The 16,878-nt window shown below is 47.4% G+C and overlaps 1 protein-coding gene across 1 annotated transcript; it reads left to right on the forward strand.

The window, feature by feature from the left end:
• Positions 1 to 1,328: 1,328 nt before the first annotated feature.
• LOC147670578 (uncharacterized) lies at positions 1,329 to 4,682 on the forward strand (the record flags this gene model as incomplete). The annotated part of the gene is made up of 3 exons (XM_086948155.1): positions 1,329 to 1,426; positions 2,644 to 2,769; positions 4,270 to 4,682. Coding segments are annotated over 3 exons (637 nt in total), but the record flags the coding sequence as incomplete, so codon positions are not given.
• Positions 4,683 to 16,878: the final 12,196 nt, after the last annotated feature.

Genomic DNA, 16,878 nt, shown 5'->3' on the forward strand with positions numbered 1-16,878 from the left:
ACACCTACAGCCAGGCCACGCACCGGTGGTCCGATATCCTGGACCGTGAACACGACCTGCTCGACCTGCTAGGTGTCGAGATCCCTGGGCTTGGTGAGTAGTAGTAGCTATTTAATCACTACTCTGTTTTCTCCTGCTCTATGTTATCATATTGCAAATGTTTGTTTTTTCTGAAGAGCAATAATGCTGCCGATTACATTGTAGATAAATTATGTTTCAAAATCTTCTGTGATTGCATTGCAGGTGCCTGCTCAGTGGCGGTGCTACTATGCTTACTTGTTTTCGATTTTGTGCTCATTTCATTGGCCTGAGTGATTATGTATGAGTGTACTTTACAGAACTGCGTAATTCTGGACACTAAGGGGCAGATTTACAATTACTGGCGCATCCCTGCAAAATTGCAGGGATGCGCCAGTAATTGTGCGCCACGCCTCCACCACCCATGGTGCGCGGCATTTACAATGCGGCGCACCATGGGGCAAAAACGACACAGATGCGTCACGCATCTGTGCCGTAAAGGCGGCATATTTCTGGAGTTGCGTCGCAAGCACAACGCAGCTCCAGCAATGCTCTGGGGTGCCCTATCTCCCCAATGCTGCATCAAGCCGTACTTCTGCTTCAAGCAGGCGCAGGGTTTTGACGCAGCATTGGCCTAAAAGTGACTAGGTGAAATCTTGTAGATTTCACTCATCAACTTTTAGCAGGCGTTCCTGCGCAGGAACGCCCTCCCTTGCGCCGGAACGCCCCCTGAAGGCGCAGGGCTTTACAACGTGATGCATCTCCCAGATGCGTCACGTTGTTAATATACCCCGCACCATGGTGCCTCTTTTGCGCTGCCGCTGCGTCACAAAAGTCACGCAACGACGGAGCAAAAGAACCGCAAGGGGCTTGTAAATCTGCCCCTAGAGACTCAAGTCCAGTCCTTCCTTTGTACTCCTGCCACTAAGAAGAGATAGTGGTGGTGGATTGAAAGTTTGAGTATATTATGACTGGTTAGTTAGTAGGAAACTTTTTAGTGTTCAACTTCTCACTGGTCTGCAATCACGATGGACTGTGTCTGTCACTTCGTGTGCTGTGGAGTGCTGCCTGCCAGTCCTAGTCGAACCTTTTTATAGTTGGTTTAGTGAGTTACATAACTTTCCAAGTAGACGGTCCGCGAATCCAGCAATACTAATATCCTAGTAGCCCACATCAGATAGGTCAATAAATTTAGTGCAATTCGTGTCTATTTCCCCAAAATAATTTGTTATTGTTTTTTTGAAATGTTTGATTTGGTTGACAACAATCATCCATGTTTGTGTCTTTCTTTCATGTTGTGCAACCCCCAGGGGCAAGGGGACACAGGAGGAGGTAGCGGCGCCCGCGGAGAATGGACAAGATCAGGAAGGCCAGGATCGGTCTGGCGAGGGCTTCTCTGCTGGCCCCAGTAAGTTTTCCTGTTAATATTAATAAATATACTTCCCTATCTTTTACAGCACCTATTTTTTCCTAACGTTCCTCATTCGATTTTTTTTCAATCGTCTTTCATCTTCTTGTAGACTGTTTCTAAATTCTTATCCTGCCTCTACTATGACTCCCTGTGGTACCACTAGATTATTATTAGTCTGTCTGTGTAGCTAACTAAGCTTGCACAGTTGGCAAAAGGTGATAAACAAAACTCCCATTCTATTCAGCAATAGCTCTATGCACTGAGTGCAGTCCTCTGGGTTGTCCATAATGTCTTTGGAAGTCTTCTAAATGTTTATGCTTTGACAATTCCCAACGATAAAATGTCCACCAAGAAAGAATAAGATACTAGTTTACTTTTTGATTGGATAGGAGGACAATCCATACTACTACTGTTGCAGGGACTATTCTGCACAAACAGAACTATGGACACGAAATAGTGCATTGTTTATCAATTATAATAGGCGCAGTTAGACTTTCCACATACCTCCGTCATAACAGAATTTAAACCCCCAATCTCCTTACTGACTAGCTAGTGTGTCAGAGTCATTTAGCTCCTGAATTCATCGATGATTGATCCCCAATGATTATACAACCCAGGACATAAGACTACGGAGTCAGAGTCCCGACCTCTCAGAGCCACGGCCTCATGCTTGCAAATTGCAAACCCTTTCGCTCGCTCACTCACTCATGAACAAAAACCACAGCGTCTATGTAAATTTTAAAGCTTTATTAAAAGTAAAAACATTTATTAAAATCAAGTTCAGCATACAACATAAACGGTGGATTGAAAATTGAAAAGTGCTTAGTGACTTCATACATTAATTGTGGGTAAGCCCTCACCAGGTTGGAACTTCAAGTCTTCTTTGTGGTGCTGAATCGTTGCTGACTCCGTTCAAGTGATGATGATCTGATCTTTCTTGTTCTTAGAAGGGAAGCTTCTGTCTGTTATGAAAAAAATGGTGCGTGGTAAAAAGCAAGCATTCATCAGTTGTGCCAAAAAGTGTAGCAAGACATGTTAGGGCTAAGCATAACTAAAAACACCCTTCCCTGGAAAAAGGGCAATTTGTAGTTTAGACTAGAGAGTCACAAATTATTAAATTTGTTTATGTATTCGTAGTAACATTTTTTCATTCCTAGACAAAATACCAGGGAGTGGTGTATATGGCATCTAAGAATCTGAAATGTATTATCTAGGCGGAACATCGGCACAGCCATCCACCGGTGCCGGGGCCAGCGCGGAGGTGGGCACTCGTGGGGCGGAGGCGGTGCATAAGCCAGCGGAAACTGCTGTGGGGGATGCCACGGGAGTGGCGGGCAGTGGTAAGGTATTATATTCCTTACTTATTGAGATTGCAGACTGCAGAGTGTGCTCTCTGCACGGGTGTATATGTTGTACAGTACAAGTATACTTTACTGTTAATAAGACTTACAAATTTAGAACTAAGTTTTTATCAACCAGGTAGTAGCCTCCTCTAAATTGACTTCAACTCAGCTCTGAAAGTTTTATCGAGAAGCCAAGTCAGATCAGAGATGAACTTGATGGATGGGATGAACGAAAAGGGAAAGAAGGGTGTAAGTAAGTGTGGAAGGACGAGCGAGTTAAAAAATAACGATGACTGGCAAAGAACGATATGTGTTTTTGAATGCTGCCCGAGGTGGCTGGGAATATGATGCATGGCCGATTGAAGGATGAAGCAAGGATGGGTGAAAGGAGAAAGGGAAGAGGACTGCCTGGGTGGGTGAAACAGAAACTGTATGTGTGCGCAATATATCCTTTGCTTCAAATTCAAATGCAAGTCAAGCACGGATGCATGGCTTGCGGTTTCCAAAATAAAATCAAAATGTTGTTTTTCTGTGGGAAAAAGTAAGGGTTGTCCAGTTGAGACATTAAGAAGAATGATTGACATTTACTTTGAATGGATGGATGCCTGGATCATGCTACTATCTGACTCATAGATAGTATATGTGTATGTAGACAGAGTAAACGGTCACTGGATGAAGTAAGTGTTACTTTGAAGAGCATGTAACACCGCACCCGCACGTCCGTTCCAGTGTAGCAAAGGCAAGGAAAAGAAGTAGTAATTTTTACGAATACTACCATGAATAGTAGCAGTAGTTTGTATTGCAAGCACAGCATATATTCGGCATTACGGGGGCCACTCACTACCTCTGTTAATAATTTTAGTACAACTCTGCCATTCATGTGTGGCCTATCAATGTTCACGAAAATAAAAAACAAAACACTTAAAGTCATCCCATATGTAAGCAAATATCCTGTGAAGGGATAGATAATCATATTATTTATCTTCTTCATTTTCCTTTTCTAGTAGTCATTGGCGTTGTAGGGTGAAAGTTAAATTAATTAAGCAGTAGCCCTTGTAACAGAGTATTCTCAGTGCCACCTGTAATAGAAAAGTAAGAGCTTCACCACCTGCATGTACTGGACTGGTACAGTAGCGCAAGTCTGTGTCATCATGGCTTGCGTCTGTTTTTCTAGGGTGCAAGTTGACTGCGCTGGCATTATGACGACTTCCAGAAGTTTACATACCAATTTCGCTAAACAAGAGAGGAGAAGAAGAATAAGACTGGTGTACTGTCATAGTCGACTCTAATGTAGTGAGTCCATATAGTGCTCATAGAATCCTCCCACTAATGTTAGAGCAGAGGCTGACAAAGTGGGAGGTTAGATAGAAACAGGCCACAAATGTCATGTACTGTGCTTGCAAGTTGCTAGTTCTACTGTGACACAACTTTCTGCTGAATTATTTTGTGTTAATCTTGAAGAGCATTGGTACAGTATGTCTTTCTTTCTTCATATAGATGCTCCTTCCAAACTGACACAGAAGGAGCTGGCTAGACGGGCCCGGCAAAGGAAGCTGGATGCGATTGTCGCCAAATATCGGCGGCTTGTGGCCCAGGAGGAGGAGGACACGCAGTCGCAGTCCACCACAACATCCACTGCGACAGCTGCATCCTCCTCTGCGCTTCCTGGGTCAGCCAGTCAGTGCAAGCCTCCAGCTGTACGAAGCCGTTGTACCGCAGCCACCGCCACCACCAAGCAGCCAAAAAAGCAGCTGCCCCCCCACAGCAGGTGCAAGGCCCGCATCCACCGCCTAACCCTCAGGATGACCAATTTTGAGCAGGAGATGGAGAGAATGAAGAGCCTGCTCAAGAAGAATCTCTGCGGGGAGCAACGGGCCCACCTGGCCAGAGGACACCGCCGGCCGCAGTAGAGGAGGAGAGACTGTCCCTTGCCCCTTTTTTAGACTTTTGGGGGGTGGGAATTGGGAGTTGGGTTTTTTCTTGGACTTTGGGGACTTTTTCACGGACATTCTTTGGGGTTAGGGAGCGGGGTGGGTCGGTCTTGCGGGATAGTTTATTTTTGTTATGGATTTAAATAATTATTCACTTTCAACTTAAACATTGCATACACGTTTTTACTGTTTTGCGAGGGAGGCGGGGGGGGTTAAGTTTTCGTTTGTTTTCCTGAAAATTAACTGCCTGCTTGATTCAAATTGTCTAAGTAATCGCCCAAATGTTTACAAAAGTAAGTGCCACTCACAGAGTTAGTGAATTCAATTGTCCTACTACTTTAGTAGTACTACCATCAGTCTCTCCTCTCTCCTCCTACTCCATTATTCTTCCTCCCCCCAAAACGCTTATCTTACCTGTGATTCGTGTTTGAGAATAGGCCTAGGGCTAGGCACAGAGCTGGCTGCATGGCAACTGGCGATGAAGGCTGGCAATCCTGGGCGGATGAAATGGTATCAATGTGGTGGTAGTGGTGGTACACAGTGGCAGTAGCAGCATATGAAAAAAAAGAAAATGAAACCTTGAGTGGCCTGAGCAGATCATTACAACAGTACGATAGATAGCATAGTACACAAGAACAGTGCCCTAATTTAGCCTAACAAATGCTAACGTTTCCAAAGTATACTAGTTGCGTGGAGTTTGGCTTTGGCTACTAGAAATAGTACAGAAGTTGAAGGGCACAGCAGCGTAATCATTCGCCACATGTAGGAGGAGGATGTTTTCTGTTGCTTTGACCTTATCCTCCCCAGCAAGTGTGTGGAATTATTGTTGTAATTTACTCACACCTCAAAGAAAACCACACAGCCCGGGGGAACAGCGTTAGGGTTTGAAACTTGGATGGGAATGGGGTTTGTGGGGAAAGTTTTGTGGAGAGAGGAAAAAAAAAACACAGCATGGACAAACAACAAATGAAGATAAACAAATCTTTGGATACAAAGCTATCCAGAAATCTTTTAAAGGACATAAAGGAAGTGCATGCTCTACTGCATGCATGAAGTTGTTTGCTAAATGGATAGGTTATTGTAAAGTAAGTAGTACTTTCTACAATGTACTAACTATGAAGAAACAATGTGACAGTACAGGGCTGCAGTAATTACGCAATTTCACTTGCCTATCTGCCCTCAGAGAGAAGAACCACTTAGTACATTAAATTAGTTTAAAAAATAGCAAAGAAAAAAGTATACAATGGCTAGAGGATGAATTGAAGCAGAGAGCAAACAAATGCACAGAGTCACACTCACAGAAGTTCACAGCAATAACATTACTTAAAAGATAAGTAGAAATGAAGATGGATACTGTAACTGTATGTTGTTGTAGTTGTCCTGTTGAATTTGGGAAGTTGCATGCATCCAGCCATTGCTCTTTTTCACGGTACTCCTCCATTCCATCTGACGCTCCGCCAATCAATGTTGGGGACCAGAATACACCTTGTCCACTGCCTGCCTGGTGGATGCTGAATTGCGGGTCGCTAAGCCTGCGGTCATCCTTTTTGCCACTGCACAGGGTAAAAGCCGGCCTGTAATTGTTGATGGAAAAACAGGAAGTGATATTAAAACACCACGGAGAAAAAAATATAAGGTGCGCTGTCTAGTGCAAAAATAACACTTTCAGTTTCAGAGTCGACAGTATTACAAAACATACAAGCATCATCTCGAAAGTGCGTACTCTGAGTCTCCTTTTCAAGGATAAATTAGTGTGGGCGAAATTTGCGGATCTTTCCCCTCAAGCTAGGTGTAAAGTGTAAACTGCGATTTTGGAACCCTAACCCTAACCCTAGGCCCTAATACCCCTTTTTCACCATGGATTTTCTCAAAACCACTTGCACCCGATATTAGACCTTCCCAAAAATGCCCCCAGAGCTGACAACCCACCCGCAAAAAAGTAGAACACCCCCAAACAGGCCAAAAGCAAAAATGGAAAATGTGACACCTAGAAAATTTTCGGCCTACCAGTCAACATCACTCCAAACGCACTCTGCAGCTAGGCCCTAACTCCCCTTTCCCACCATGGATTTTCTTCAAACCACTTGCAATCAAAATTAGACTGTGCCAGCAGTGCTCCCAGAACCCAAAACCAACCCCCAAAAACCAAGAAGCCCCCCAAACACCCCTCAAAAACAGGCAAGTGAGCAAAAACGGAAAAACTTTTTCACCATGGATTTTATCCAAAACACTTGTGCCCGATATTAGACCTTCCCAGCAATGCCCCCATACCCATCAACCCACCCGCAAAAAAGTAGAACACCCCCAAACAGGCCAAAAGCAAAAATGCAAAAACTCAAACAGAAAATTTTCTGCCTACCAGTCAACATCGGTCCAAGCGCGCTCTGCAAGTAGGCCCTAACTCCCCTTTCCCACCATGGATTTTCTTAAACCCCTTGCAACCAAAATTAGGCATGCCCAACAGTGCTCCAAGACCCCCCAACCCACCCCCAAACACCAGGAACACCCCCCAAACAGCACCCGAAAACACCAAAATGAGCGAAAATTGAAAAGAAAATTCACCATGGATTTTGTCCAAACCACTTGATTCCGATATTAGACCTTCCCAGCATTGCCCCCAGACCCCTGAACCCACCCGCAAAAAAGTAGAACACCCCCAAACAGGCAAAAAAGCAAAAATGGAAAATGTGACAAAGAACATTTCAGGCCTACTTTCAAAATCAATACAACCGCGCTCTGCAGCTAGGCCCTAACTCCCCTTTCCCACCATGGATTTTCTTCAAACTACTTGCAACCAAAATTAGGCATGCCCAGCAGTGCTCCAAGACCCACCAAACCCCCCACAAACACCAGGAACCCCCCAAACAGCCCCCCCAAAAACACCAAAGTGAACGAAAATTGGAAAACAAAATCACCATGGATTTTGTCCAAACCACTTGATTCCGATATTAGACCTTCCCAGCATTGCCCCCAGTCCCCTGAACCCACCCTCAAAAAAAGTAGAACACCCTCAAACAGGCAAAAAGCAAAAATGGAAAATGTGGCAGAACATTTCAGGCATACTTTCAAAATCAATCCAAGCGCGCTCTGCAGCTAGGCCCTAATTCCCCTTTCCCACCATGGATTTTCTTCAAACCACTTGCAATCAAAATTAGACTGTGCCAGCAGTGCTCCCAGACCACAAAAACCACCCCCAAAAACCTAGACGCCCCCCAAACAGCCCCGCAAAAACAGGCAAGTGAGCAACAACGTAAAAACTTTTTCACCATGGATTTTATCAAAACCACTTGAGCCTGATATTAGACCTTCCCAGCAATACCCCCAGAGCCATCAACCCACCCGCAAAAAAGTAGAACACCCCCAAACAGGCCAAAAGCGGAAAATGTGACACTTAGAACATTTTCGGCCTACTAGTCGACATCACTCCAAATGCACTCTGCAGCTAGGCCCTAACTCCACTTTCCCACCATGAATTTTCTTCAAATCACTTGCAATCAAAATTAGACTGTCCCAGCAGTGCTTCCAGACCACAAAACCCACCCCCACAAATCTAGAACACCCCCAAACAGCCCCCCAAAAACACGCAGTACTGCAAGGGCTGAGTTTAAATTGTGCCAAAACGCAGTCTACAACTAGGCCCAAACCCCCCTTTTCCACCAGGGATTTTCTTCAAACCACTTGCAATCACAATTAGACCTTCCCAGCAGTGCTCCAAGACCCCCCGAACCCCCCACAAATCTAGAACACCCCCAAACAGCCCCCCAAAAACATGCTATACTGGTATATTCAAAGCATGGCAAATTGCGCTGTTCACCAAAAATTGCTGTTCAACTTTTTAGCACTTCCACTACTTTGATCCTCTTGAAACTTACCTGGACACTTGTTCCAGCGTGATTCCCAAGAATCTCAGCAAGGCAGAACAAAATCGAACCACTGCGCTCTTTGAAGAAGAAGAAGGTCTACGACCTTCCACTCCGGATCACCAACCGACCCCTGCCCCCACCACGTCTTCAACAAGGCCGACTCCATCATCGCACCCCACCTCCGGGACGTCATCAACACCTCCTTCAACACCGCCACCTTCCGGGAGACCTAGAAGCACGCCGAGCTCAGCGCCCTCCAGAAGAAACCAACTGCAGACCCCACTGACCTCAAGAACTACCGCCCCATCTCGCTCCTCCTTTTTCCTGCCAAAGTCATCAAGAAGACCATCAACAGACAGCTTGCCGCCTTCCTCGAGACGAACGGAACCCTCGACCCCTATCAGTCCGGTTTCTGAGCCAACCACAGCACCCAGACCGCCCTCATCGCAGCCACTGACGACATCAGATCCCTGCTCGACAATGGGGAAACAGTGGCCCTCATCCTCCTGGACCTCTCTGCAGCGTTCAACACTGTCTGCCACCTCACCCTAGTGTAGCGCCTCAACAACATCGGAGTCCAAGAGAAGGAACTGGAGTGGATCATCTCGTTCCTCGCAGGAAGAACCCAGAGAGTCCGCCTCCCCCGTTCAGATCCGAGGCCACCGAAGTTATCTGCGGCGTACCACAAGGATCAGCACTCAGCCCAACCCTCTTCAACATCTACACGAGCCCTCTTACAGCCATCGCACGAAAACACAACCTCAACATCGTCTCCTATGCCGACGACACCCAGCTGATCCTCTCCCTCACCAACGACCCGGCCACCGCCAGAACCAGCCTGCACGAAGGGATGAAAGACGTCGCCGAGTGGATGAAGAACAGCCGCCTGAAACTGAACTCCGACAAGACGGAAGTCCTCATCCTGGGATCATCACCCTCCGCCTGGGACGACTCCTGGTGGCCCCCTGCCCTGGGCACCACTCCCAAACCAACGGACCATGCACGCAACCTGGGCTTCATCCTGGACTTCTCCCTCTCGATGACCACAGAAGTCAACGCCGTCTCATCATCATGCTTCAACACCCTGCGCATGCTCCGTAAAACCTTCAGATGGATCCCCACTGAAACCAGGAAGACCGTCACCCAAGCACTCGTCACCAGCCGACTGGACTACGAAAAAACCCTCTACGCCGGAACCACAGCCAAACTTCAGAAAAGACTCAAGCGCATTCAAAATGCCACCGCACGACTCGTCCTGGACATCCCCCGACACAGCCACATCTCCGGCCACCTGAGAGACCTGCACTGGCTCCCGTCAGCAAGAGGATCACATCAGGCTCCTCACCCACGCACACAAGGCCCTCCACGACCTGGGCCCCAAGTACCTCAACCACCGCCTGACCTTCTACGTGCCCACCCAACAGCTCCGGTCGACCAGCCACGCCCTCGCCACCGTACCTCGCATCCGCAAAGCCACCGCAGGGGGAAGATCCTTCTCCTACCTAGCAGCCAAGACATGGAGCGCCCTCCCATCCACTTTCGGATGATCCAGGATCACCTATCCTTCAGGAAGCTCCTCAAGACCTGGCACTTCGAGCAGTAGTGGACCCCTCCCCCCCCAGCGCCTTGAGACCATACCGGGTGAGTAGCGCGCTATACAATGCCCTTGATTGATTGATTGATTGATTGATTGACTAGTTTTCACTTCATTTTCACTCAAACACACGAATCCGCAAAACACCAAAAAGGCCAAAATTCTGCCAATTCTGGACCAAAGAACGCCAAACCCCCCTAAAACTTTGCCAACCTCATTATGAAGGAGCCTGCATCAGACCCTGAGCCCTAGACTCAGCGGGAACCCTACAAACTTAAACCCAAAAACCCTAGTAAATCGCACTGAACCCTAAACCCTAGATATGCTTTGTCTGTCTGTGTCTAAGAGCCTAGGTATGCTACATTAGGATGCTTCACTCGGTGGTGCCTGCCTTGACTGTCTGCATGGCCCTGCCGCAAGCATGGGCCAAAAATCCGTTCCTCCCAAGAATTTGCGATTTTTAAGTAGTTTCGCGAGATTCGTGAAAAACCGAAAAACAGCAAATTTCGCAAACATAACGGATGTTTGGCCCAAGCTTGAGGCAGTGTCATGCAAACGGTCAAGGCACTGCAGCCAATTCTGAGACCTTCCTATCAAACTCCTCCAAAAGGTTAGGTGCAGTATGAGTTTTCTCCATGGCAAACATGGCTAATGTTGCATGTTTCCGAGTAGCTTGAAAAAGTGTGTTCGGGTCAACACCTGCATTTATCTTGTCTCTAACCCCTGCAAAAGAGACCCAGTGTGCAGTGATGCACATGTAATCAAGGTCTTGGCAACTGGTCCACATGTGTGTTGTCAAGTGGATAGTGTGAACTGCACTCTTCTGCAAAGCTGCCCCAATCACCTCCAGCACATCTTGATGTAGTGCTGGAACTGCAACTCTGGCAAAATAGGACCGGCTAGGAACCTTCCATTTAGGGCAGAGTGTTGCCACAAATTCTAGAAAACCCACCACTTCCACGAAAGAAAAAGGGAGAAGGTCCAGCGCTAGCATTTTAGCCAGCTTTGTGTTATACACACGTACCGTTGGGTGGTTGCGTTCAAATGGCGCCTCCGACCAAAACATTCCACTAATGGTGGGCTGGACCATTTTACGTGATGATGATGATGACTTCTTCAAACCAGTTAGGCTAAGTGATGTACTTTTTCGCGTTGGTGTCTCTCCCAGACTCTTAGTGTGCCTCATACATGTTGCAGGGGTAGAGGGTGTGGCGATACCACTGCAGTGCTGCTGCCAGGGGTACTGGGTATACCAGAAAAAATGTCTGTCGCTTCTTCACTTCCCCCCTGCATGATCAGCCCCTGGCCATCATCAGATGCAATATCAATGGATACATTTGGATTTGTTTTTCTTTTGGCTTCCTCGATCTTACTTAGGTGTGCCTCCCATTGGATAATGTGGTGTTTTTTGAGATGACCTCTCTGGCCTCCGGTACCATAGTTCGTACCAAGCTTACCCCGAGGAACTAATGTTTTACAAATCAAACAAAAGACCATGTTTTCCGCACTTTGGCTAACAGTAAAGAAGTCCCAAACTGGGGACTGTAAATGTCTGCTGGTGGTGGAGGTGCACCCTTTGACTTTTAATGCAAGATGAAGTGGAGGATGGGCGTGGCTGAATTTGTTTCTGTTGTTCACTTACAGGACCACTACTTGAGGTCAAGCTGGATGGAGGTCCCTGCCGGCCCTTCTGACTAAAAAATATGGAAGCTGTAGGTCGTGTTCGTGTTGTAGTTAACTGCGTTGATGGTGGTACCAGTGCCACGCCGCCCACATCCTGCTCAGCAGCCATTCGGGATAGGTTGAAAATGTCTGTCTGCTGCATGCCCGCTAGGGCTGGAGTGACGACTGTGATGACTGGATCATCATCAGACTGTTCCTCAGCAGCAGGAGACACCAGTTCTTGTTCATCGTCAACACCCATAACTCGAATCCTTGCGGGAACCTTCCTTTTAGGCTTAGTTACCTTTGTCGGCTCATGGCATGACTCACTCTCAGACTGCATTGCTGGGTTCCAATCAAGATCAAGGTCATCAGAATGAAGAGGGCTTGAAGAATAACTTGTAGTAGTAGTAGTAGCCCTCCTTGACCTTTTTCTTGCTGGGTATCTGGAAGACAATGGATCATCATCAGGAGGAGTGGCTTCCTCGGATGATAACACCCCCGCTTGAATATCAATTTCCTGATGTGCCCCTACTTCTGAAGGAACAAGCGTTGTAGGCAGTTGTGCCACTCCATGAACCTCTAGTTGCACCTCTCCATGCACCTGTCCATGCGCCTCTCATTGTGCCTCTCCTTGCGGCTCTACTTGCGCCTCTCCTTGCGCCTCTCCTTGCGCCTCTACTTGCGCCTCTCCTTGCCCCTTTACTTGCGCCTCTCCTTGCCCGTGTATCTTGCGCTTGTACTAGTTGCACCTGTGGTTGTCATTGCGGCTGTGGTTGTTGAACAATCGTCAGCTGAGTTACACCCAGCGTTGATTGGATGGTACTTTCTTGTGATGAGCCAACATCACTGGTTGATGGTGATTGAGAAAGTAAAGTGGCTGCCTCAGCAGCACTCATGGTCTTGGACCTAACTTGCCATGGTGGCACTGAGCCCAATGAAGCTGAGGTGCTGCTTCCAGTTTGGTCCCCGGCGGACACCGCTGCTGCTGCAGGCGTAGTTTTTTTTTCTCCCAAAAAAGGTGTCGGTGGGCACACCAGTCTCCTTGGTAGGTGGTGCCACTTGCTTCTTCTGCTCCTTCTTACTGGCAGTGGCACTGGCAACTTTTTTCGCTGAGGCGCTACGGCCACCTTTCTTTGGGCCCATCTTCTTCAGCTGTCAGAACAGCAGGCCGCAGTTGTGCGAGTTGCAGAGTTGTCTTGTCTGTGACCACACATGACGTGCAGTACTTCTTCCTGGCACTGGTGGTTCTCTTGTGCACCTAAAAGCAATGGAAGCCAGAGGAACATCAGTTAAACACCCCAAAAAGTCGAATAAAAACACAACAATCACCACAGTCCAATGTCATCCATGCCCTCAATGATGTTTACATTCAGAACACCCCACAGAAAGACTTGGTCCATGCACCACTGAGTACCCCTGGGCATAATGGATGAAAGCAAGTCAAACTGAGTGCAGGCCTGAGCACACTGCCTGGCTTCAAAATGGGCCCTTGACCCCAGCCACACGGCCAGGCCCTGCCTGGACCAGCCCTCAAAATGGCCCCCACCCACATGGCCAGGCCTCAACAGCACCCAAAAAGTCGAAAAACAGACAAAAATCACCACAATCCAATGCCATCCATGCCCTCAATGATGTTTAAATTCAAGATACCCCACAGAAAGACTAGGTCCATTCACCACTGAGTACCCCTGGGTATAATGGTTGAATGCAAGGCAAACTGGGTGCAGGCCTGAGCACACTGCCTGGCTTCAAAATGGGCCCTTGACCCCCACCACATGGCCAGGCCCTGCCTTGACCAGGCCTCAAAATGCCCCCAACCCACATGTCCAGGCCCCAACAACACCCCAAAACGTCGAAAAAGCACATAAAAATCACCACAATCCAATTATGTTTAAATTCAAGACACCACACAGAAAGACTTGGTCCATGCACCACTGAGTACCCCTGGGCATAATGGATGAAAGCAAGGCAAAATGGATGCAGGCCTGAGCACACTGTCTGGCTTCAAAATGGGCCCTTCACCCCCAGCCATATGGCCAGGCCCTGCCTGGACCAGCCCTCAAAATGGCCCCCACCCACATGGCCAGGCCTCAACAGCACCCAAAAAGTCAAAGTCAAAAAACACACAAAAATCACCACAATCCAATGCCATCCATGCCCTCAATGATGTTTAAATTCAAGACACCCCACAGAAAGACTGGGTCCATGCACCACTGAGTACCCCTGGGCATAATGGTTGAAAGCGAGGCAAACTGGGTGCAAGCCTGAGCACACTGCCTCGCTTCAAAATGGCCCCTTGACCCCCACCACATGGCCAGGCCCTGCCTGGACCAGGCCTCAAAATGGCCCCCGCCCACATGGCAAGGTCCCAAAAACACCCCAAAAAGTCGAAAAACACATAAAAATCACCACAATCCAATGCCATCCATGCCCTCAATGATGTTTAAATTCAAGACACCCCACAGAAAAAGTTGGTCCATGCACCACTGAGTAAACCTGGGCATAATGGATGAAAGCAAGGCAAAATGGGTGCAGGCCTGAGCACACTGCCTGGCTTCAAAATGGGCCCTTGACCCCCAGCCACATGGCCAGGCCCTGCCTGGACAAGCCCTCAAAATGGCCCCACCCACATAGCCAGGCGTCAATAGCACCCAAAAAGTCATAAAAACACACAAAATCACCACAATCCAATGCCATCCATGCCCTCAATGATGTTTAAATTCAAGACACCCCACAGAAAAAGTTGGTCCATGCACCACTGAGTAAACCTGGGCATAATGGATAAAAGCAAGGCAAAATGGGTGCAGGCCTGAGCACACTGCCTGGCTTCAAAATGGGGCCTTGACCCCCAGCCACATGGCCAGGCCCTGCCTGGACAAGCCCTCAAAATGGCCCCACCCACATAGCCAGGCCTCAACAGCACCCGAAAAGTCATAAAAACACACAAAAATCACAACAATCCAATGCCATCCATGCCCTCAATGATGTTTAAATTCAAGACACCCCACAGAAAAACTAGGTCCATGCACCACTGAGTACCCCTGGGCATAATGGTTGAAAGCAAGGCAACCTGGGTGCAGGCCTGAGCACACTGCCTGGCTTCAAAATGGCCCATTGACCCCCACCACATGGCAAGGCCCTGCCTGGACAAGGCCTCAAAATGGCCCCCACCCACATGGCCAGGCCCCAACAACACCCCAAAAAGTAGAAAAAAAACATGAAAATCACCACAATCCAATGCCATCCATGCCCTCCATGATGTTTACATTCAAGACACCCCACAGAAAGACTTGGTCCATGCACCACTGAGTACCCCTGGGCATAATGGATGAAAGCAAGGCAAACTGGGTGCAGGCCTGAGCACACTGCCTGCCTCAAAAATGGCCCCTTGACCCCCACCACATGGCCCAGCCCTGATTGTACCAGGCCTCAAAATGGCCCCCACCCACATGGCCAGGCCCCAACAATACTACAAAAAGTTGAAAAACACATAAAAATCACCACAATCCAATGCCATCCATGCCCTCAATGATGTTTAAATTCAAGACAGCCCACAGAAAGACTTGGTCCATGCACCACTCACTACCCCTGGGCCTGCTGGCTAGTGAGGCTTTACAGGCACCCCAAAATTAAAAAAAAATCATCAGTGAGCTTAAATTCCATGACATAAATGAGAATTACGTTTTAAAAAAAATCACAGAAACAGTTGTATCATGCACCCATGACTAACCCTGGGCCTACTGGATACTGTGGCTACCCACAATAAATTTGTTTTTAAAGTTGTGAAAAAAGTTTTACAACTGTAGTTGCAGCAACTGCAATGCCCCAAACAAACAACACCAACTTACTTGTAAAATCTCAAGTCCAAAAGTGATCAAAACTCCAAAGTCCAAAAAGTCCTCAAATACAAAAATCCAGCAGCAGCCACGAAAAGTAATCCTTCCAGCTCCAGATCCAAATCAAAAGTGACCAGGACATGGACAAAGCACTGGGAGGAGCCTGCTGGACAGGAACAGGAAGTTGGAGACTCTAGGGCACTTCCTTCCTCCCACCCCCCCCCCAAAATGGACTCCTTGCACCAAAAAGTGCAGCCAAATGTCAATCTGAGGAGTTAGTCTGATACAAATCATCATTTTCAGAAGGTTTATGCTTCCTGGGGGGAGTTCTTGTGAAGATTTGCAATTTTTGCAATTTCGGGAAAGCAAGCTGTTCAAATCTCCCGCCAGAAGTCAGCTGCGCGCCGCATCTACGTGTTCGGCATTGTTTACTCCCGCAATGCGTAATCGCGGGCCCTTATGACGTACTCGAGTTGTTAAACTCTCGCTGTGCAAGATGGCGAGCCGCGATGACGTAATTGTGTTCAAAAAACTCTCGCGCGATCACGCAGCAAGTTCGAAAATGGCGCAGCACACGCAAACCGGGAGAAAAACAACTCGGCGGATTCAATCACGGTAAGTCAACGCCGCGCTCGCAATATTGTATTTTTCAAGCGCGACCAAGCAAAATAATTTGCAGCTTGCGAATATGCAGATTTTTGGGCAAATTCGCACGATTCGCGGACCGCGAATTTGCCAAAAATCCGCAAATTCCGCAAACGAAAGGGATTTTACACCCACGCTTACTCGAAATACAAAAACATTTCATGAAAAGTTAACATGTTTGGCCTCTGAAATGGGAATTGATATTGGTAAATCTAAAGTGTTACAGAAACCTCATCGAACTGAACTTTCTGACAAAGATTTCGAAAACATGAATGTGTCAGGTCGTGAATTGCAAATTAGGGAATTGTTATCAATGTTGCAAAAATGGGGTGATTTAGAAAGGTGGAAAGCTAGATGGATAAAGAAAAAGGAAGATGCCCAACCAAAAAGTACTGTATCAGAATATGTATTAAAAGAACCAGAAAAAGTAGAAAAGTTGTGTCTGATGAGAGAAGTGCCAGGAGGAGGGTATGTGCATGTCCCATGGTCCCGAAAGGATATTTTATCATTTACGAATGATTTTCCAAAACTCAGAAAGAAACCTGTAGAATGGTACAGGCAGGTCGAAAGAT

The sequence above is a fragment of the Lissotriton vulgaris genome, unplaced genomic scaffold (assembly GCF_964263255.1).
Source record: "Lissotriton vulgaris unplaced genomic scaffold, aLisVul1.2 SCAFFOLD_12238, whole genome shotgun sequence".
Lineage (NCBI taxonomy): Eukaryota > Metazoa > Chordata > Amphibia > Caudata > Salamandridae > Lissotriton > Lissotriton vulgaris.